The sequence below is a fragment of the Perca fluviatilis genome, chromosome 18, assembly GCF_010015445.1.
Source record: "Perca fluviatilis chromosome 18, GENO_Pfluv_1.0, whole genome shotgun sequence".
In the NCBI taxonomy this organism is placed as follows: Eukaryota; Metazoa; Chordata; class Actinopteri; order Perciformes; family Percidae; genus Perca; species Perca fluviatilis.
Window position 1 is genome coordinate 32,064,800 of NC_053129.1, and position 21,484 is coordinate 32,086,283.

Below are 21,484 nucleotides of genomic sequence, written 5' to 3' on the forward strand. Positions count from 1 at the left end.
TCTCTCTAAAGATAATCTAAATACCTATGAACCTATAATACTTTAACACCTACAGTATTAAATATAGGGATGTATCTGAAATAACTCCTTTAATATAGGCTTAACCATCCGCCCCGCTGACAGTATCTGTAATGGCTGTACGGTAGAAGAGGCATAGAGGGCATAGAGGGTTATCGAGGGGGAGCAAAGGGGTTGGCTTTAAAAGAAAAAGTGATACTATGCCTCGATAACTGTCACATCGTTCCACAGGAGACAAATCAAGGCAACCTCGCAGTGTGTAATTTGGCGCCTTGTTATGTTTTAAATCTAGATATTTCCCCTCTAAACTTCACATTACATTACCTCTAAACTTCTCAGATGCTTTCATTTAAGTAATTTTACGAGGCATATAGAGGTCAAATTATCCAATATTTCACAAAAAGCAAAGATCATCATCAAGTACTTTGAATGCAGGAGTATTATTTGTGATTGAGTATTTTTACATATGTTGCATTGGTACTTTTACATCAGTGAATGACGACTGCATTTGGAGTATTAGAGTTTTCCTGGCTGCCATTCAGTGTCTCTGTCCGTGGTGCTGAACCAGAGGAGCTTTGCTGCTACTGAACCATCAAGGCCAGCCGAACACAAAGCTTCTCACCAATAAATCCCTATTCCACCACTCATTTCATACAGTTACTCTATTACCACTAGAACTACACAAGGAAACATGTTTTTTATTTCTACAATAAAAAATGTGTAGGCACGGGGCGGCCTCTCGCCCTCTCCCCCATGTAGGCTGAGTCCTTTGCAGCAGCGTGGGTTTGAATCCAACCTGCTGCCCTTTGCTGTGTGTCATCCACCATCTCTCTCTCCCTTTCCTGTCTATTCACTGTCACTATCTAATAAAGGGAAAAGCCCCTAAAAAAAAAATCTTAAAAAAAGGCACACTGCTTTGTTAATGTACCAAAGCTTGAAAGAAAAAGACGTTACCAGAGTCTTGAGGTAGGCTGGTGTGCTGTCAATACCAACTGGTCTTGTTTTTAATCACGTAGACACTAAAATAAAAACCTTGGACATGAATATACCAGTGTGCCGTGACTTTTTGGGGAAATCATTCCTTGTTTTGGGGGACATTGGATGCCTAACAAAAAGCGCTTCCTTGTTTGTTTGTTTTTGTCAAATATTTTTTTCATTCTATTTATTTATTCCTATTTGCTATCACTGTTAGTCACATGAAAGAACACATGAGTGAGCCACATTGTTGCATCACCGTGAACACACACACACTGTAGTTTATTTACACTCAATCCCGCACACACAGTCCTGCTGCCACAAACACTCACTACAGCACCAAATGTGGATTCATCCGCCACTGAAAATAGTCCCCAACAAATGCACTACTTCCTCCTGTTTGTTTGATAAAAATAATACAGTGAGCAACTGTTTTAAAGAAATTACTAACACTTTTTTTAAATTTCATATCTGAAATTTAGTTTTAAAGATTGACGTCTTCAGTAGGAACCAAACAGGCAGACAGGAATCAGAGAGTATTTAGAGACAGACTCGATTTGCAATATTCATGGGATTTGTTAATAAGAAAAATATCTTTTAAAAGCTTTGCTGAGACAGAACAGCAACATCTGCTTTAGTCTAATGCAAAAAAAATTGCATTTACTCTGTTTCTTTCTGTTATTATTATTAAAATATGGAAATAAACATGGTATCTGCTGGAGTCTGCCATGGCAATTTGCATTTATTAATGGTTTTCCTTTATAACTGGGATCAACTAATTAGTACATATAAAAGCCTCACTCTAGATCACTGCACAATTCCTTCAGAGAGCAGATTAATTTTGCTTAATGACAGTGTGTATTTTTTTTCCTGCTCTGAAAAGCCTGGCTCTCAGAAAGTGATATGATAATGGAAAAGGGATGGAAGAGGCTGACCTGATTCACAGAGATGAAAGATTTCTCTGCAGCTAATTATCTGCTAATTACACCGGGGCACTTCAGCGCTGACTGGCTGAGTAATGACATACTACTACAGATTCATTTTAGATTCTCTCTGTGTGTGTGTGTGTGTGTGTATGTGTGTTCACCTACCCTCCAGCTCCACAAAGTTGGCACACAGCCAGCGGCGAGCAGCCATGCAGTCACTGAGGTCGTTGAGGGTGAAGAGGTTGGATGGGACGGGCCCGGTGTATCTGGACTGAGGCTGCAGCTGCTTGATTGTGACAGGCTGGCTCAGATCCACACCAGTAGGACAGGGAACCTACAGCATCGCATAAAACAGACACACATTGAATAATTACATCAGTTTTGATGTATAACGTACATTTCAAAACCCCAAAGCGACTTACAAACAGTTGAAACAGCTCAGGCCCACAAAGATCATTCATCAATCATAGAAGAGAAATAGTATTGTGAAAGGACAGATGAATGAGATCAGAAAATGTTGGCATATTTTTACTAACGGACGGCTAACTAGCTAGCCGTCTGTCTCAGGAGCTTCTGTCTGCTCTCCTCCCGCCGATGTGGTCTCCTAGTGCGGTGAGTGAAGTGGAGGGACTGGCCAGCTTTTGGGACTTCTGTGTTCCTATTGGCGGCGCAAATGCAAACAGAAAAAGAGCCTTTGAAGGTATGTAGTTTTCGGGGGAGATCCCTCAAACTGTTTGGTCTGTAACAGAGCATGTGAGTGGAGTGGTAAAAATCAAATTCATGTTCCTTGCTCAACTCAGATTTCACCCGCTTACTCAAATCTCTCACTTCTCGCTCCAAAAAAGTAAAAAACTGTAGTGTATTTATAAGATGAACAGCGCCTACTCTCCCTTTATGCCTGGAGATCTGCCAGCAAAAGTTAGCCAGATGACGGGCACTTGCAGCATGGAGAGGGAGGGCAGGCGTCGTTCACCTGCATGTTCTGTGCTGCGGTAACGCAGAGGTGGGCTCGGGCATGCTTCGAACTCGTGGTGTGAGTGGTACTGGAGCAAAGGTAGATAAATGAGCAGGGGAGATAACGCAAAGCTTACATTTTAAAAAGCGTAAGCGCCTGTTGTCTCACCTGGTACTGCAGGCCCGTGCAGAGGACGAGGTGATCGTAGGGCACCTTCCTACCACCGGACACACGGATGTGTTTGGACTTCCTGTTGATGCCCAACATCTTCCCAGTCACCACACTGATGTATGAATGAATAGGTAGCTGGGCCAAGTCTCTGCTGCTGTATGCATGACTGCAGGAAGTGAAGAAACCTCTTAATGTAGTGAGCTAATGTAGTTGTGAATTATAACTTGAATTTTAAATTACACATAAAATAAAGGGACAATGTTTTTGTTATGTTGAGATCCAACAAGTCATTCAATGTAAGATGCCGAGCACGATTTTCCATTTCCACGCCTGATGTTACATTCACTCACCTTGTGGACAGAAACCCGACGTCCTCGTGGTTGTAGTCGCTGGGGAAACCGTGAGTTGAGACAAGGCTCAGGTTGTTGAACCTAAGGTGAGGGCTGCGAGAGAACAAACAACACTGAACAGCATGAGTGCTTTTCCACAAGATACAGTGAACACATACAGGACACAGGGCGACACGTATGTTATCTGGGGAAGGACAACTTTAATTCCTGCAACAACTACCTTCTTCATACAGTGATGTGCAACAGCATTTAGAAAGCCTAGCCATGCTAAGATGAAAATAAAGAACATTAGGTGAAAATATATCTAACCTTGCGTTAGATACAACAGGAAGGTCTGTGCCATACACAAACACAGAGATACATCTGTTTATACAACATGTTTGACCCTGGCACTCTTTAAATATGAGCTGCTGCTGCTGCTAATACTATTAGTGTTGAAAATAAAGGAGCTCAGACATTGATTTTCCCTTACTAGTTCTTCCATTCAAATTTTGCTTCAGTAAAACTCAAACTGCTTGAGTCTCACTGCTTGAAGACAGACATCTAAAAATCCTGAGCAACATTAAACAAATAGAAACTCTCAGATGTTGAATTAATGGTTCTCAGGTGGGAGTTCTCCAGCCTACTGATGCATGTGTGGTTCCTGAGCATCCTGAAAAATCCTGAACTGCCCTCCTTCCTTGTGTGTATTTGCTGTCCACAATATACAACATCTCTTGTGATGCAAATTACTTCTTCTGTGGTGTCCTACAGGACATTACACCGCAGATAACGGCAGCTCCAGCTCCTTTGTCCGGTGAAAAGCAGAGTGTGTGTACCTCGCATTGTTCAGCCTTATCACACTGACGCCTGTGATCACCTCCTGCTCTGTTCTTATCTCAGTTTCCTGCTAAAAGAACGCCTAGCGGCACTGATCTACAACACCAGACACCAAAATGCTGGTGAACTGGCTGTTGTGTTACATTACTCACGAGTAGTAGGACTGGCGATATACACTGTGAGGGAGATGATAGAAATTTATCAACCAGCAGAGATTTGGCAAACTTAAAATCTCAGGTTTTATTAGATAATTGCGGATACTTTTGATTGCATATGTCGTAATAAAAGATTGTGCCCATATTTCCCACCCTTTCTCTCTAGTAGAGTGAGAAACATGGACATTTTGCAATAAGCAATAGTTTTCATTATCAATTGGCCTGTTGATTTGTTTTTTATTGATTGATTATTCGTTCATATAAAATGTCAGAAAATGAAGAAAATCCAAAGCTGACCTTCTCAAACCTTTCGTTTTTTTTGTCCAACTAACAGCCTGAACCCGAAGATATTCCATTTACAATGTGTAAAGACATAGAAAAGCAGCAAATGCTCACATTTGAGAAGCTGGAACCAGTGATTGTTTTGGCATTTTTGCTTGATAATTAACTTGATTACTGATTTATTAACTTTAAATCATTAAAATGTGTTGATTAAGTGTATATTAGGTTACAGTGCTCACTTGTAGAGTGAGCAGAATGTATAAAAATAAAAACTCAGCAATCAAAGATGGAAAAAAGTAAAGAATCCTCGCCTATCATTTCAAAGCTCTGTATCATTAGTGGTTTGACCTTTGATTTGGAGGCGAACATGCAAATAATAATAATAATAATCAGCCATCAGACAATGAGTGCAGTCAAACTTTCCATGTTAATCTGTGCCAGAAGGTGGATTTATGCCGCAGCAGCGAGGCATTAAGGCCCATTATTGGTGTCTGGGTGTGAGTGAATCAGAAGCCATGGATTTGCCCCGTTATCAGCCGGTGACAGACGGCCGTGGTAACCCTGCAGCCTGACCGAGGCGAGCAGAGGGCCGAGCCGCCGCAGAGCTCTTTATCTGTCTGACCCCGTCCCAGCCAGTAATGAAGTTGGGGTGGGTGGGTGGGTGGGGGCTGCATGCGCTGCTGGGCTGCATTCAATAAGCACATGGAAAGCTGTGTAGGGGTGGGGGTGGGGTGGGGTGCGGTGGGGGGGTTGAGGGGGATGGACGTTTGGGCAGGGCTGATAAGAGGGGCCCCAGCAGGCCGAAACTGACCCATCATTCACCCTCTCAATGCGTCGCCGCCTCACCATTAGTTCAGCGGACACTAACTGCCTCATTAGTCAACTCATTAGTGACAGCAAACACAGATCGCTGCAGCAGATCCCTGATGGAGGGGAGGGAACAGTGGAGTGGCTAATTAAAGGGGGCCAGCGCTGGTCCTGCTGAATGCCAGGCCTCACACAGCTGCGCGCCCCGCCATCATCGGCGTGCCAGCCTCGCCAGCTCTGAGATCTCGCTCGCGCAAAACAACAAGCACGGTTGCCTGGCAGCTATCGTCTGGTTCTGAATCAGCAGCCCTGCGCTTCTTATTATCTGCCGGAGCAGTTAATCTCACAAAGCGAGGACAAAGGCAAACATGTAAGACGTCCGACCCGGAGTCAAGTGACATTTCCAGAGATTGGATTCCTGGAATAAAAGACGATAAAAAATAAATAAATAAATAAATGAAAGAGACGCTTCGGTGAGGGCCTGCTCTCCTTGGGTTCAGGGGAGTATTTCTCTACAGCCGCATCAGAATTTGTAAGGAACATGATGTGAATGCTTTATTATAACAGCTGCCAGTTCTATCATACCTCCTGCATTTACTGCTCATCTGTGTTTACTGGCACTTGTAGATAAAAGTGTTGTCCATCTGGTGCCTGTTATACAAACAGACCCTAACTGACAGATTCAGGCACAGACAGTTTTTACGCTGCTCATAGAAGTTCTGTTTCGTACAATTTTAGATTTTGTGTCTTGCCCTAATCTGTTTCTACTGCGGGCTGCAGCATACAAAGATTCCTAAGAGTGTCATGTAGTAGGATGAAAGCACTTGCAGCATCTTATTAGCAGGCATCACCTCCATCTCTGCCCAGATTTATGTAAACATTGTGCTTTTTCTGTGTTTTTTATATATAATAAATATTTGGTTTGAAAAAAAAACTGTAGTAACTAATTTTTCATTTTCACACATCCCATAAAGCTTGATATGCAGTATGAAGTCAGTATCGTGTCCCTGTATGGTGAAAGTAGAGTGAGGGACAACACTTCTACTCAAAAAGCAATGTTACAGAATTTCATTTTAGACATTTATTATACATTTAGCTACACTGTTGTTCATATATTACACTACTTTTGTGAACCTAAGACTTTGGTAAACTCATTTCAAGCACCAAAACAATTTGTCCACATGAGTAAAGGTATTTTCAAGAGAGTATGAAGAATTTCAAAAAAGCAAACTTCAACTTTTCAGCTTCAGGGCCAAATTATTTCTTTACAGACAGACAGATGTGCAACACATGGATATCAGGTTACGCAAATACCCTTAAAAGATTAATTTAAGATGATATTTGAAAAATTTGAAAAATGCCCCTAGACTTCAGAGGGGTTAATCTACACATTTGGTGCTCTAGTGAGTATTTGTGGCAGCAGGACGGTGTGTGTGGGATTGAGTCCAAATAAAATACACAGCGTGTGTTTTTATTGTGATAAAGGAACATGTCACCCAGTGCAACAGAGTGGCTCACTGATGTGTTTTTATGGCACAGACAAAGACGATATATCAGGCTGGGGATCCTTACATCGAATTACCACAAACTAACGGACACAAAGAAAACTTTGGGAGCAGGTTGTTTTATCCCAGCACAGGAGCACTGGTTGGTATACGAGTTTCTGGGCAAATAATGTCACGTATAGACTGCTGTGTGCATGACTCTTGATGGAAAGTTGGAGATGACAGGGTATATACCCCATGCACAGATGGTGAGAGGTGTGTGTGTGTTTGTGCGTGTGTATGTGGGGGGGTTAATAGGGGTCTGAGAGAAACGTTTGTGCCCCAGGGCCCCTTAAAAGGTTAATCCAGTCATGGTTACAGAGGAAGAATTGTGACGTTATTTGTCACTGTCGCTACTAATTCAGAAAAAGGAAAGAATAATCACACCGAGGATCTAGTTCTAAAGCAGACTCACCAGAAACAAAGCACCTCGAGGAGAGATAAACCTGTGTCTGATGCCCCCACCACCACAATCCTGGCGTTAATGGTGACCTTTGGCTCCATGGTTAACTTTCTGCTGATGAGACTGAGAGCAAACGATGCCTGAGAGAAACAGAGAGAGAAGACAAGTCAGTGAGACAAAATCTACCAAAATGACTGGTGATGTTTGCACCTTGGTGTACTTTCCTCCCGCTGTCTACACGCGCTTCAGTATTAATCAGATGCTTGCTCTCTATTCAGATGTTCTACAAATCAATAAACACAGTAAGAAAAATAAGGAGAACTGCAGTAAATGCAGCTTTAGATTGTAATGAGATAGAAACACAGAGATCAAACGGGCAACCTGACAGTTAAGGACCACTTTTCCACAATCATTACAAAACACTCCCACGGGAATTAGTAGAACACCACGTTCTAATTTACCAATCCCTCCACCACCAAGTGCGTCTGGTCCTCGCACTGTGAGCTGAGGCAGCTAATGGCTCCTTCATCATCTGTAATTAGGCAGATTGGCCCCACAATGCACCTTGTTGGATGAAAACAGCATTGAGCAAATAGGTGGGGGAAACCCGAGGGTGAAATTAACCTTTGTGTAATATTCAAATAATTTCCACGAGGGCATGTGTGGCCGACATCTGCCACATACTGAGAGATGTTGTGGGGTTTGATTAGCAGGGAAATAAAAGAGCCTGTGGTTATTTAATATGATGAATGTATGTGTGCACATATCATTATATATGATTATATTTTTAATTATAGCAACAACAACAAAAACAACAAATAATAGTGCCTACTTACAGTATACTTCAGAACACTGTTACCCAGTTTAAAATTTTAATTTCTTCTTTTTAATACTTTTGTTCAACTACAACTATGTTATAACTATTATAAAAGGCAAGTTTTTGGGGATACTTTGGGAAGATATTTTATCAAGCTACTGGATTAGAGTTGTGACAATGGAGATATTTTGGGAGCACAGGGATGTGGATGTTCCGTTCATTTTCAGAAAATGAACCTCTCCATCAAAACTGTGTTGAAAAGTATTTGATTTTTTTATAAAAAAGTTGAACGTTGAAGCCACCTGTGAAAAACAAAAGGAGAGAAGTTAACTACGACTCCCAGGGAGCATTTTGGTACAAAACCTCCAGTCACAGAACTTTGTTCTAAATGTTCACAAAATTCAGCTTTTTGTGCAAAAAGTTGAAGCTAAAGATTAAACTGTCAATCTTCAGCAGGTCACTTTAAGATTACGTTTGGATGCATTCAGCAACTGCGATGCATCCAAACGATGATTTATATATTATATTACAGCATTAAGTAGAAAAGCTGGACTGGATCACGCTGAGTAGTCTCGCATTGCCAGACCTTCCTCCACAGCGCTGCAAAGGAAGGTCTTGCTAGTCCACACAGCATTCCGGGATGGGAGAAAAACGTGCTCTGGTTTATTGGCATTTCTTTAAACCAATCACAATCGTCTTGGCCGGTGCTAAGCGCCCGATGGAGCCACGGTGCCTCTACAAAATAGCCTCGGGAAGGAACTTGTTTTGGTGGAACATGTGTACGCAAAAAAGGTTGTTTTAGCCGTGCAACAGAAAACTCAGATTGGACAGATAGTCTAGCTAGCTGTCTGGATTTACCCTGCAGAGATCTGAGGAGCAGTTAACCATATTCCTCAGAAATCCACCAGAGTTTAGAACGGCAACACAAAGAAAGCAGAAGATGAAGGACATCCGGCCGAAAAGAAGGACATCCGGCGGATTTTCCGGTAGCACCAGAGCAATCCCAGAAGTGGAACGTCGTGGATATAGACTACTGAGTAACAGCAGTCAGAGACCAGATTAAATATTCATAGGAAAATGTTGCTAGATATTATTTCCTATAAAAGTGATCCATTAAAACACTTAATATATACAAAACGTATCAGAAAAACAATAATTTTTAAGTCTCGTGTCATGTAGACGCTGTATTTTGACATTTATTGAAAATGAGTATCACTTTATATGTAAAAACCCTGTATTTGTTATTTTTCTACATGCATCAATGTGAATACTGCAGGAATTAACCAGATGAGGTAATCAGATGAACAAAGGTCCCGCCTCGTCTACATGTGCGCTGGAGCAGGTGCAGCAGCTCTTATCACTCCGGAGATGCCTCACCTTCCCGAAACACAATGACTGCGGCTCTGTGTAATACGATCCTGTATTGACAGAGAGGGAACAGGTGCTTTAAATGTGATTAATTGTCCCGAGGCCGACATCAGGAGGCAGAGATGCAGCTTGGAGGCGAAGCTCTTATCTGCACGGCAGCCTGGAAATCATGACTGCTGTGTAACCGAGGCGAAGGGGGTGGACTGGGTTTGATGGAGTGTAATGAACGTGCGAGTGTACACGGTGTCGCCTTGGGTCTAAAGACAGCTGCTGTTGCACGTGTGGTAAATATTTGAAGTGCACGACATTAAAATAAATCACAGCCACGTTTAGATGAGCCAGGCTCAGAAGAACACAGGGCTCAAGGTAGAATTTAAACAGAAGGAGAGCTTGTGATTATCATTATTCACCTGTTACTTTCATTCTTTTACCAGCTTAGCTTTTGTTTTATAAAAAATATAAAAAAGGAAGTTGCTCTCATTGCTTAAGTTACTTGAAATAGACAGCTAGCCCTGAGGGACAGTGACATATATTGGTACCACTTTGAGAGACACAGTAAAAACATGCATCTTTAAGGCTGGGGTATGCTTCTCGTTCAAGTACTTTGGTTGAAAGATACTGACGCATTAAGGGCTCCTACACAGCTCCAAATTCAAAAGGCTATACATTTTTGTGGCATTTTAGGCCTTTATTTGATAGGACAGCTTAAACACGAAAGGGTAATGAGAAGGGGTATGACATGCAGTAAAGGGCCGCAGGTCGGAACCGAACCCGCATCGAGGACTGAGCCTCTGTAGTTGGGTGCACGCTCTACCAGGTGAGCTACCCAGGTGCCTGTAAAGACTCATATCAGAATAGGTCAGATATCTGTGGTTTAAAGCTAGAGATCTTCCAAATATTTGTGCCTTTTCAGATATTCTTTTGTACATTTTCAGATTTGTATGTGACCTGTAATTTCTCTACATTTAGAAACTTGTATGTCATGATGTGCAAACAACTTTATTTAAGGACTCTGATGAAGATGTAATCCTACATCGAAACGTTAGTCACTGTCATGCACCTTAAGAAATAAAACTATCAAGTAAGAAGACATCTGTGTTGCACCGGAAATTTTTTGTTAGTCTACTTTATTATCTTAAAGTTATCCAGGAGGACAGAGAAATCCGATAAACTCAATAACTGCCGAGTTACTCCAGCTCTTAAACTTTCTTCATATAGTTTAGCTATTTCTACTTACAAATACTGAGAACCTCAATTATTTTCTACAAATAACATTTGTTTGCAATGTTTTAGTTTGCCTTTTAACACAGAAATAAAATGTATAATGTTGCTGTTAACTGTTCAGGGGCAACAAAAAAAACCTGTGGTTTGTGGATACAATTTCTGAAAAAAAAAAACGTAATAGAAAATCAAAACATAAATGGACATTCCATAATACTGTTTTCTACCCGTTTCTACTGGAGGTTCCCCTTCATCCCTTTATGTGAAGCACACTGGGTGCCACTCTGTTCCCTTTTGAAACAGCACCGTCTAGTGGTCACAACACCACCCTGCTGTGTTCCCTCTGTCAGCAGCCCCTAGCTAATCTACATTCCCAGGCAAGCTGCGGCCCTGTCAGCCAGCTGCCGCTGTGCCCACCTGGTCCTCGGTGATCTGCCTGGAAGGGGCGTTGATGCCAAGCTCCTCCAGCGGGTAGATGATCTGGCGTCGTGGGCGGACAGGGACCGCACAGTTGAGGACAAAATCCAGATGGTGGACACAGGAATTCTGTGTGTAGAAGAAGAGGGCACAATGTCAGTGAGCTCAGAAAGAGAGAATCTCCTATGAGGTTAAACAGCATCAGTGTGGGGACTTGGGAGGCAACTGGAAGTGATAATGAGCTCAGGTGAAGAGGTTTGATGACGCAAGGTTTACACCACTGTTGTGAGCTTGGTGGAAAACATCACCCGCTGCCTGAACAGAGATAATTCTCTGGTTATCTTCTGCCATTATTCTATTTGCACATCATCATCTCCCCAATCTGGTACTTGTTTGTGGAAGGTAATTAGCAGAGGAAGTGGAGGCCTCTACATGTCGAGGAAATGTCTTATTATGGTGTGGAGAGGTGGAGCTGGCAGCACCACTGGCACCTGCTGCCTGACCCCGGAGACAGCAGCCTGCTGGGGGGGCGCACTCTGCAAGAAATGGTCTGCTTTGAACATTTTACATGAACAAATCCATCTGTCGGATCAGCCTGAACGGCTACAGAAGACAATTTGCGATATCCGAGATGCTGTAGATTTGTTGTCTTTGTCCATATTAAATTCTAATGCGTCTAACACTTTACTTCACTTTAGTTTTAATTTGGTTTTTTAAACTGATGTTTTTATGACTGGTATGTTCTATTTTAGCTGTGAAGCACTTGCTGTTTGACAGGTGCTCTATAAAGATTATATGATTACTTAGCAAATAGCTACAAGGTACTTTAGCTACTAAACTGGACTAAAATGTAGCTAATCGGTCATGTTGTCAGTGGTGTTGTTAGGTGGAAAGAATGATCGGGCAACAACTACTTTGGACAGATGCAAAACCAGATACAATTTTAAATAATGTGATATTTCACATTTCCCACCCAGTTTAACAGGTGATAATATATATAGTATAGTATCTTCTCTAACAAGCTAACGTTAGCAGTTAGCTATTTTGTCATGAAGATAGAACCCACTCTTTTTACCAGAGTTTTGATTTATAACTATATCCCGCTGCTAGTGAGCACCAATGTGTTTTCTCTAAAGTTTCTCTTTGAAAGACAGAGTTTTGAAATGTGTTCTGTAGAAGATAATCCACATCGTTCATGGGGACCGCGGTTACTATCTTCTTAAAGAGCGTCGAGACAACAACGAGCCAATGACAACAATGGCACTTGGCAAGCTAATCAAATTGCAGCGGGGCAACAACAACCAATCAGCTTTGAGCATTTTGTTCTCGTTTTCCCACATTAGAGACACTTGACATTGCCAGCTTCTCAAGCCAAGCGCAATTAAAACAACTTAAGTTGTAGAATGATAAATAACCGAGGATGTTTTATGTCATGCATTAATTTAGAATTATTGTTAATTTATAAGTTACTCAATAAAACAGCTTCTTTCTGCTGCCAGCAGGTGGTGCTTCAGCAGCAGGAACATTGCATTAATGCTAAACTACCAAAAAAAAAAAAGACACAGTTATAACTGTACTAATATAGAAATATTGAATGCAAGTTTTAAAGATCAAGGGTCATAGGTTTGTTTTTAGAGTACATGAACTCAAGAGTAGATTAAGATAATGCAGTCTATGATTTAGATTGTCTTTCAATGTGTATTGTTTTCTGCAGATTTAGCTCAGAGAAAAAGTGGTCTGCCATTTTATAGATCAAACTTATAGTTATACTAATTTTCCGACCCCCTGCTGTTAAAAAGTAACTAAGAAACTTTTAATCTCAGTACATTTTAAAGGAGCTACTTTTTACTTTTACTTGAGTAGATTTTTATAGTGGTAATTTTACTCGTACATCAAAGTCAGAGTACTTTTGTACTCTTATATTTCTTGCAGTGTGTGATCTGAGGGTCATTACACTAATGACACTGTGTATCTGAGCAGACATGCACAGAGGCTGGTAAGCGGCCCAGTGTTGAGGGGCCAGTGAGGGCCCGAGGGTCCCTGTGTGCACCCACCTCCTGGCTGTGGTCCGAGGGGTAGATTCTGTGGAACAGGCAGGACTTGTGAGCCAGCCGGAGGACCTCCTTAAACACGTGTTTGGTGAAGTGCTGGAAGAAGGGTTTGAGGACAAAGTGGAGCATTTGAGCGTGCTCCTCGTAGCGGTGATGGCTGAAATAGATGAAGTTCTCAATGTTGTAGTGGGCACGGATGTACTCGATGTCCTGACAAAGACAGATGAATTTAGTGAAGTTAATTTCCTGTGGATAAACTCCATCACAGAGGAATATTTCAAGGACAAATATTTCCATTTAATATATTTCTATAGCTGTCTTTTGTTTAATACAGTTCCCCTCTTTTTGTAAAATTTAGATCCTAGGGGGTCCTCAGAGGCAATGCAGGGGGGCCTCCAAATTATTTAATAAGTTTTTTCAAAAATGAAAAAAGTCTTAACATGAATCCAACATATTATTAGCAAATATAAATCCCCACTGCTAACTGGCCAAAAGGTAAGGTAGTCACTAAGGCCATCCAAAGATGCAGTTCATCCTAAGGGTTCACTCTGCCACATGTATGTTTAAAATTAAAACATGATTTATAAAATCATGGCAACAATTAATAGGCTATTTGAATAGCTCAGTATTCTATGCAAAAAAGGTATAAAGGCTTTAGGCCGCCCTACAAGTTATTGTAGGCCCAGTTTAATATGCAACTGTTGTTGTCTTATAATGTTACTGCTACTACATTGCACATATCTGTACATGTTCATACATTGTTCACATTACATAGCCATATTTATTCTGCTCTTATAAGGTAACTGCTCATACACTGCACATATTTATATTTAATTTATATTACTCTAAACCACCTTCTGTAAAGTAAACCAACTGTGCACTACTGTCTACACTGCACTTTATTTCTTGTCCTGTCTATGCACCACCTGTCTATACTTTGTATATCACATTGCACTTTTCTGCTCTTTTTGCACTTCTGGTTGGACGCAAACTGCATTTTGTTGTCTTTGTACTTGTACTCTGCACAATGACAATAAAGTTGAATCTAATCTAATCACCAACCCTTTCAGATCCATCTTGTAAACTGCACCTACCTGCTCGTCTCTGACGATCAGTAACCCCACAACCTGACTTTGCGCCTGGGCCACGAAGGCCTGCAGCGCCACGCCATCCTAAACAAAAACACAAAGTCTGTTAAATATACATGTGTGTGTGTGTGTTGAACTGAATGTGCACCTTCTTGTACCCGTCCAGTGCCATGAATTCACATGAAGTGGCTGCAGAAGTAATTATCAGTTTTGGAGCTGCGGCGGAGACAGCTGGGGTGTCAGTCAGAGAGGGAAATCCGTTCAACTGAATTCTCACCAATCTGTTCCCTGGCACACGGGCGATAGTCCTCGTTATTCCAAGACCATCATTACCAGCTCGTGTCACACTTGATCGTCCAAAACAATCAGAATGTAATTTTCAATGTTAAAGGGGAGCCAGTTACAATTTCAACATCGCTATTTGCTCTATTTACTGTTTATGCTAATTAAAATGATTTCCAAATACTGACCATATTACAGGCCAGCTGGTTTCATGTTGGATACATTTTTTGTTGCATACTTTAGCAGTGGTAGCTAAATTATAGCTTGAGAGTTTAGCTCTAGCAGCATACTGCTACTCCTGCTACGATGGGTAAACAAGTATAAGTAAATAATAGGTATATTCAAAGAGAACAAGGTAGGTTTGGTTTCAGAGGTGAGGATTTTTTTGCATTGAGTACTTTTACTTTTAATACTTTAAGTACATTTTCCTGATGATACTGACAGACTTTTACTTTTAAGTAATATTGTCAATGCAGGACTTTTACTTGTAAGAGTATTTTTTTTTTACAGTGTGGTATTAGTACTTTTACTCAACTAAAGGATCTGAATACGGTAACACTTTATAATAATGGTACATGAATTATCATGAATTCACACGACTTCATGTATGAAAAAGCGTGAATTGATTCATGTAGTACTTCGTAAACTTTCAGTAATGTACAAGGATTAAATGGCAGGCTAAAAAACGGAAGTGTAGTGTTTAATCATGTTTAATGCCGCGTTCCATTTACCTTGGAACTCGGAAGCCGGCGCTGGGAATGACGTCATACCCGAGTTGAATGCGTTCCATTTAAAAGTCGGATTTCCATTGTTTTCATTAGCTCTAGCCCAGTTAGCAATTGTTAGCAATACCAGTTGATAACAATGCATTATGCAGTTTTTTGTGCATGCAAACAGCGTAACAAGAAGAAGTTGAACATGCTTGTGTGAACGACTGATTTAGTGACACAAATAAGACAGAAGTGCTTATAACTTTATGTTACTGCAGCTTTCACAACTGCCGATATGGAGGAAGCCATGTTGGATTTTGAACTCGGGCTACTGCGAGGTTGCCTGAGTTCCGAGCATTGACATATATATAAATACTTATATATATATATATATATATATATTCCGAGCTCGGAAATCTGAGGTCAGGGGGCGTGTTTCCGACTTTGACCTCGGAAAATCCGAGTTCCGAGGTAAATGGAACGCGGCATAAGTAAACGTTACTTCTTCATTACTTCATTGTGTTTGTGGCCCTTCAAATAAAGTGCTGACCTGGTCCATCTCTAACATGGATAAATAAGATACCACCACCGATCATAACTGCAGTCTGAAAACAACACAAACGTAGAGTGGTGCGTTGATATGAGTGCGTATTGACTGACTGGGTCTCTGCGGGTCTCATAGAAGCAGTCCAGGTCCTGCAGCAGCGACTCGTTGAGTCTCAGACCCTTCACTAGATCAGAGACAGCCGGCCGGTCTGCAGCCACAGCCGGCCTCACATTCACACTTCTGCAACAACAACCACACCATGGAACAGGAATACATTGTTAGTTATTACAATAACCCTTTCGTTGTCATTGGGTCAAATTTGACCCATTTTCCAAAAGTCAATATCTTTTTAACGTTTTTCCAAATTTTTATTACCCAAAAATAACATGGATGGTTCCATGCAACGCGCTTCGCAAGTACAACAAAAGATCGGATCTCTACTTTCATTGAATTTTGGCTGTTTTATTAAAAGAAATTGCATTTAAAAAAATTAAAAAAACTCGAACCAGTATCACGACTGAACATTGCCCTTCTGTGATTATCCTTCCTTTAACATAAGTCTAAACAATTCATAATTTATGCTTTTTTTTAAACTCAAGAATTAGCTATAATTTCCTGTAAATTAGATTTATTGACCATGAATTCCAAAAAATAAATAAAACTAGTAATAAGTTGGTGTTAGTGGTCTTTATACACAGAAGTGAAAAGAAGCGTTAAACGTCCAAAAACATTGAAAAAAGCGCCACATGTCGAAAAAAAGAGACAAAAACATGAACATTTTCAGTTTTGGCCCGGGAGGGCAATGCATGGCCGAATAGAAGACAACACAAGGGATAAATGAACAGGATCATCACCAAGCAGGCTTTCTAGCAGCCTCTGCGCTGTGTTGTATTCTTCCTGTGATGAACAAGAGATGACTACATATTGTAGATTAAAAAAATTATTTTTCCATGGACCCCTAGTGGTCTGTATTGGTAGTGTAAGGGGTCCATGGACAATTGTTGAATACGTCAACTATACAACATAAATCACAACTTATGTCTTTCACATAGAAAGAGAAAGAGAAAGAGTGTGTGAGCTGGAGAGGCCAGAAGCCTGTGGGGGGCTTATAGTGAAACCTCACCAGGTCACTAAAAAATAAAATCTTTAAAAACTTTAAATATGCCTGTTACACCTGGCCTTTGTTTTAAATGCAATAAGGCTAAAGGAACATTTAAGCACCGTGTCTGGGAGTGTGACAAAATTAAAACACACTGGAGGGAAGTGATCAACAAAACTATGTTCATCTTGTCTGTTAACATTCCACTTGACCCTAAGATGATTTTGTTGCACCTGTATCCAACTAATCTGAAACCCCAAGGATATACTGTATATTTATTGATTTCGCTATACTACAGGCAAAAAGGACTGTAGCTCTCATCTGGAAGAAAATGGAGGCACTTACAATTGGTGCTTGGATCAAGAATATGGCTTAATGTATGTCCATGGAGAGAATGACATATACAGTATATTGAGAGGCAGATTGGGGGTGTATGAGAATATCTGGAGGCCATTTGATCGGTATTGTAAAAGAAGAAGACATAGCTGAGCTGCTACTGTGATACTGTCATATACTTTGTTTGATTGTTGTAGTACGGCAGAGGTTGAGAGAGAAATTTTGTTGTGGGTTGGGATGGGGTTAATAAAAACATTGTTAAAAGAGATAGATATATCTATCTATCTATAGATATATCTATACACACATATATATATATATATATACTCCTGTTACTGAACTGCATCTCTCTATTTCATCTCTATTTAACGTGAGATTTAATTATGATAAATAGCTGAAATAAGTGTACAAGGGAAAATATCATCTTCCTTCTTAGAGCACTTCCATTCCAAAACTTCCAAAAATGAATGTGAGTGAATCCAACAGGCTAAGAGACTTGAATGTGGTTTTGTCCAGCCTTACCCAGACAGCAACAGGGATCTGACATACTGATATTGACTGAAAAGAAACAGATTACAGATACAGGCTGACCCACGTGAGCCCGGTGCGGTGGAAGACGTAGAGTTCAAGGGGCAGCAAGCTGGTGGCTCGGGGCGGCACTCTGAAGAAGCTCTGCAGCAACAGGAACTCCGGGGACAGCGCTGGTACGGTGATGATGCAGAAGTCCACGCCCTGACAGACGGACACAAGGACAACTAATACAGACACACACTTACCTGAGCAGATATGTTCGATTCATCATTAAAAAAGGTATTCTATATCTTGAACTTCATAAACTTCCCTGGAAATCAATGTGGATGTTTGTTTATGTACGCACCTTTCATCAAGGCAAATTCCACATAAGTGTAACTTATTGTGACAATAAAACCTTTTCTGACTCTGATTGTGATTATTTTCTGGTAAAACATCAGACACACGTCATGTATAAAACGATACTCACAGGGAAACGGTTGAATATATATGGAATAAAGTCCACTGATCTGGAAGAGAAGAAGGGGAAGTTAAGTGAAAATATGTGTGAGTGCCAGACTTCAGAATCCAAGCCAAGCTGGTTATCACGGTGGTGGAACAACTGGCCGCCCGGTCTGCCCGCTGCTTCCAGTTCAACTTCTCGCCTCCAACTCTGTCACGCTGTCACTTTAAGCGTAGATCTCATTAATAACATGCTCACTCTCGGCAGGACGCGACTCGGCTCCATATTCAGTAACAGCTGGGAGGTAAGGTGGCGGTGAGAGGAGCTCAGCAGGAGCCAACTAACAGTCACTCTCCCTGCTTTAACACAGCATATGACTGATGTAACTCTGGACGGCTGCCATCACTACTGCGAAAGCACCGCCTCAGAAAGTGGGGCAAATGCAACTTTAAAATATTGAATCATTTTAAAATAAAGAAAATTTTCTGTGGGGTATCTTCCTTTCGATATCACTGATTACAGAAACTTAATTCTGTCAACTTTATTTTTTGGCTGAAGTTGCATGTTACCCTTAGGTACATGTAACTTATTTCCAAACAGTCCTCTTACTACATTGATATAAAGAACATATTCTTGAAGTCCCATACAACAAGTAGGATCAAGCCTGCATTTTCTCGAGCTCAAGAATATTGCATTTAAAGGATTTAAAGGAAGCCCTTATTCTACTTTTTTATTTTTATTTTTACAGTCAACAAATGCCATGAAAAGCACCGCCTCAAAAATGTATAAAGTGGAAAAAATGCAAATGCAAGTTAAAAATATCAAATCATTTTAAAATAAAGTTCATTTTTTGAGGGGTATCTTACTTTCAATATCTCTGAATTACTGAAACTTGGCTGAAAATGCATGTTACCCTAAAGTACTATAACTTACTTACTTACAAAGTTACTTGTTTCCAAAGAGTCCTCTTACTACTTTGATATAAAGAACATGTTCTTCAAGTTCCTCACAACAAGAAGGATCAAGCCTGCAGCAAACATTTTCTAGAGCTCAAGACTACTGCATTTAAAGTAGCCATTATTCTACTTTTTTTTACAGTCAACAAATGCCATGAAAAGACCAAAACCAACAATGTGTTAGCTCGTCTCCCAATACTTTCTGACTTCCTGTCTGTGGCTCTTAGCTCCAAGTCTCAGTAATGTCCTAAAGCAGCTGATCACTGTAGTTTTTATCAAACAAACAGGAGGAAGTAGTGCATTTGTTTGGGACCATTTTCAGCGGTGGATTAATCCACATTTGGTGCTCTAGTGAGTGTTTGTGGCAGCAGGACGGTGTTTGTGGGATTGAGTCAGAATGTGTGTTCACCAGTGTGGTGATGAAGGAAGATGTCAGCCAGTGCAACAGTGTGGCTCACTGATGTGTATTTATGATATGACAGGCTGTGATACACACACAACACTTGTTAGGAGATACATTTGTTGGTCTTTTCATGGGATTTGATGCAAAGATGAAAGAGAGATGACTGCCAGCTTTATCCTCAGTAATTTCCTAACACAAACGTCATCCTGACCGTACCTCATTTCATAATTCTTGTCAATAATGAAGAACTGAATACAGACAGCGTTGGATTTCTCAGGGGAATGTGCCGCTCCAGTCGGCTGTGTCTCCTCCTGCTGAGATAAAAGTGACAATAACAACAAACTAGAAGATAATTATAATATATATATATATATATATATATATATATATATATATATATATATATATATATATATATATATATAATATATATATACCTTTATTTTGAAATTCCCATGACATAATAATTTAGCTCCTTAAGTTAACTGATACAAAAAAAATACATTTGCACTTAAACAGGAGAAATGTGGCAACAGGAGGTCTATTTTTACCTGTTATTTATTAAAAAGAATAGTTTTTTATTTAACTTTGGGTTCAACATTGGTGGGGGGTTGAGATCTCCAACTATCAAGGGAGGTCCTGGGACATGTCTGAATGGATTAAAAATAGCGACACAAAAAGTGTAAAAAAAAACAACTTTAAAATGTCCCAAAAACAGACTAAAACGACGAAACACTGCTAAAACAAACAAAAAGTCGGCAAAAATGTGACAAAAGTTGAAAAAAGTGACAAAAATGTTGGAAGAGCAACGAAAACATTGAAAACGCAACAAAAACGTCCCAAAAAGCAACGGAAACCTTAAAAAAGTAACTAAAACTTTGCAAAAAGCCCAGTTTTGATTATTGGGGGGTAAATTACACCTATGGGAAGAGCTCAATAATAAAATTGTCAAATCATATTCTTTTTTTTGGTATTTTGATGAAACTATTAGACAGTGTTGTTTTTTCATACTTATTTCATAACCATGTCTTTACTACAACTTGTAGCTGTAAGTTCCAATCATTGTTTATGTGAACAACACAGAAGTGCAGTGGCAGTGATTTACCTGCTGTGAGTCGGAGGTTTGGGTTTTTCTTGGTTCTTCATCTTCTTCTTGTGAGTCGGACTGAGCAGCAGCTTTGTCCTGTTTCATCTGCTGCGCTTCGTACAAACCGTCTATCCCACTCAACTCAAAGCTGTCGTGCAGCCGTTTCAAATCAACATCAGAAGTGACCCTGATGAAGCCCATGGCGACTCCGTCACCCTGTAGAGAAAACACACACAGACATCTTTAATGCTATTTCCCTGGAACATCTGTCTATAACCCAGCTAGTTCATGACGTTTTTTTTAAACACTTGTTGTCTGGTAGCTGTTCTCTCCTGAGATGAGTCTTTAAGTTTTTGGTCTATTCAGAATAAACAGCAGTAGCAGAACTTGGTAGTACTGCCAAAGAAAAAAAGGTATCACAACACCACACTGTTTGACTGACGAGTGAAGTGTAGAGATACTGTATTTTTAGAATCATGATCTTGGCGAAAGTTGGCAAAACATTCTTTATCATATTGTAACAAAAGGAGTTGCACACTACAATGGCCCTACTGTCTTCACTAAAGGCTCTAGCAAGTCATGCCTTTTTTTAAATTCAGTTATCAAATCTGGGAAATTTCATTTTGATTCTAATACAAAATCAGTTTGTATGTTTAGCATAGTGCCAGTATTTCTTCCTTTGCAGTACAGCATTGTGCTTGGGTTAAAAGGGAAGCCATACATA

At 40.4% G+C, this 21,484-nt stretch overlaps 1 protein-coding gene across 8 annotated transcripts in view; it reads right to left on the reverse strand.

The window, feature by feature from the left end:
* The window catches only part of cfap61 (cilia and flagella associated protein 61), a 43,046-nt gene that overhangs the window by 13,975 nt on the left and 7,587 nt on the right, over positions 1-21,484 (reverse strand). For 7 of the 8 annotated variants that reach the window (XM_039782820.1, XM_039782826.1, XM_039782823.1 and 4 more), the window contains 12 exons: positions 20,779-20,976; positions 19,890-19,987; positions 18,342-18,381; positions 17,937-18,073; positions 16,020-16,146; positions 14,374-14,451; positions 13,283-13,489; positions 11,229-11,357; positions 7,418-7,545; positions 3,396-3,488; positions 3,043-3,211; positions 2,085-2,253 (listed from right to left, as the gene is read on the reverse strand). In XM_039782820.1, the coding sequence (XP_039638754.1) occupies positions 2,085-2,253; positions 3,043-3,211; positions 3,396-3,488; positions 7,418-7,545; positions 11,229-11,357; positions 13,283-13,489; positions 14,374-14,451; positions 16,020-16,146; positions 17,937-18,073; positions 18,342-18,381; positions 19,890-19,987; positions 20,779-20,976 (1,573 nt within the window). The remainder of the gene's footprint in view (positions 1-2,084; positions 2,254-3,042; positions 3,212-3,395; positions 3,489-7,417; positions 7,546-11,228; positions 11,358-13,282; positions 13,490-14,373; positions 14,452-16,019; positions 16,147-17,936; positions 18,074-18,341; positions 18,382-19,889; positions 19,988-20,778; positions 20,977-21,484) is intronic. The other variant, XM_039782825.1, reaches the window with a different exon arrangement.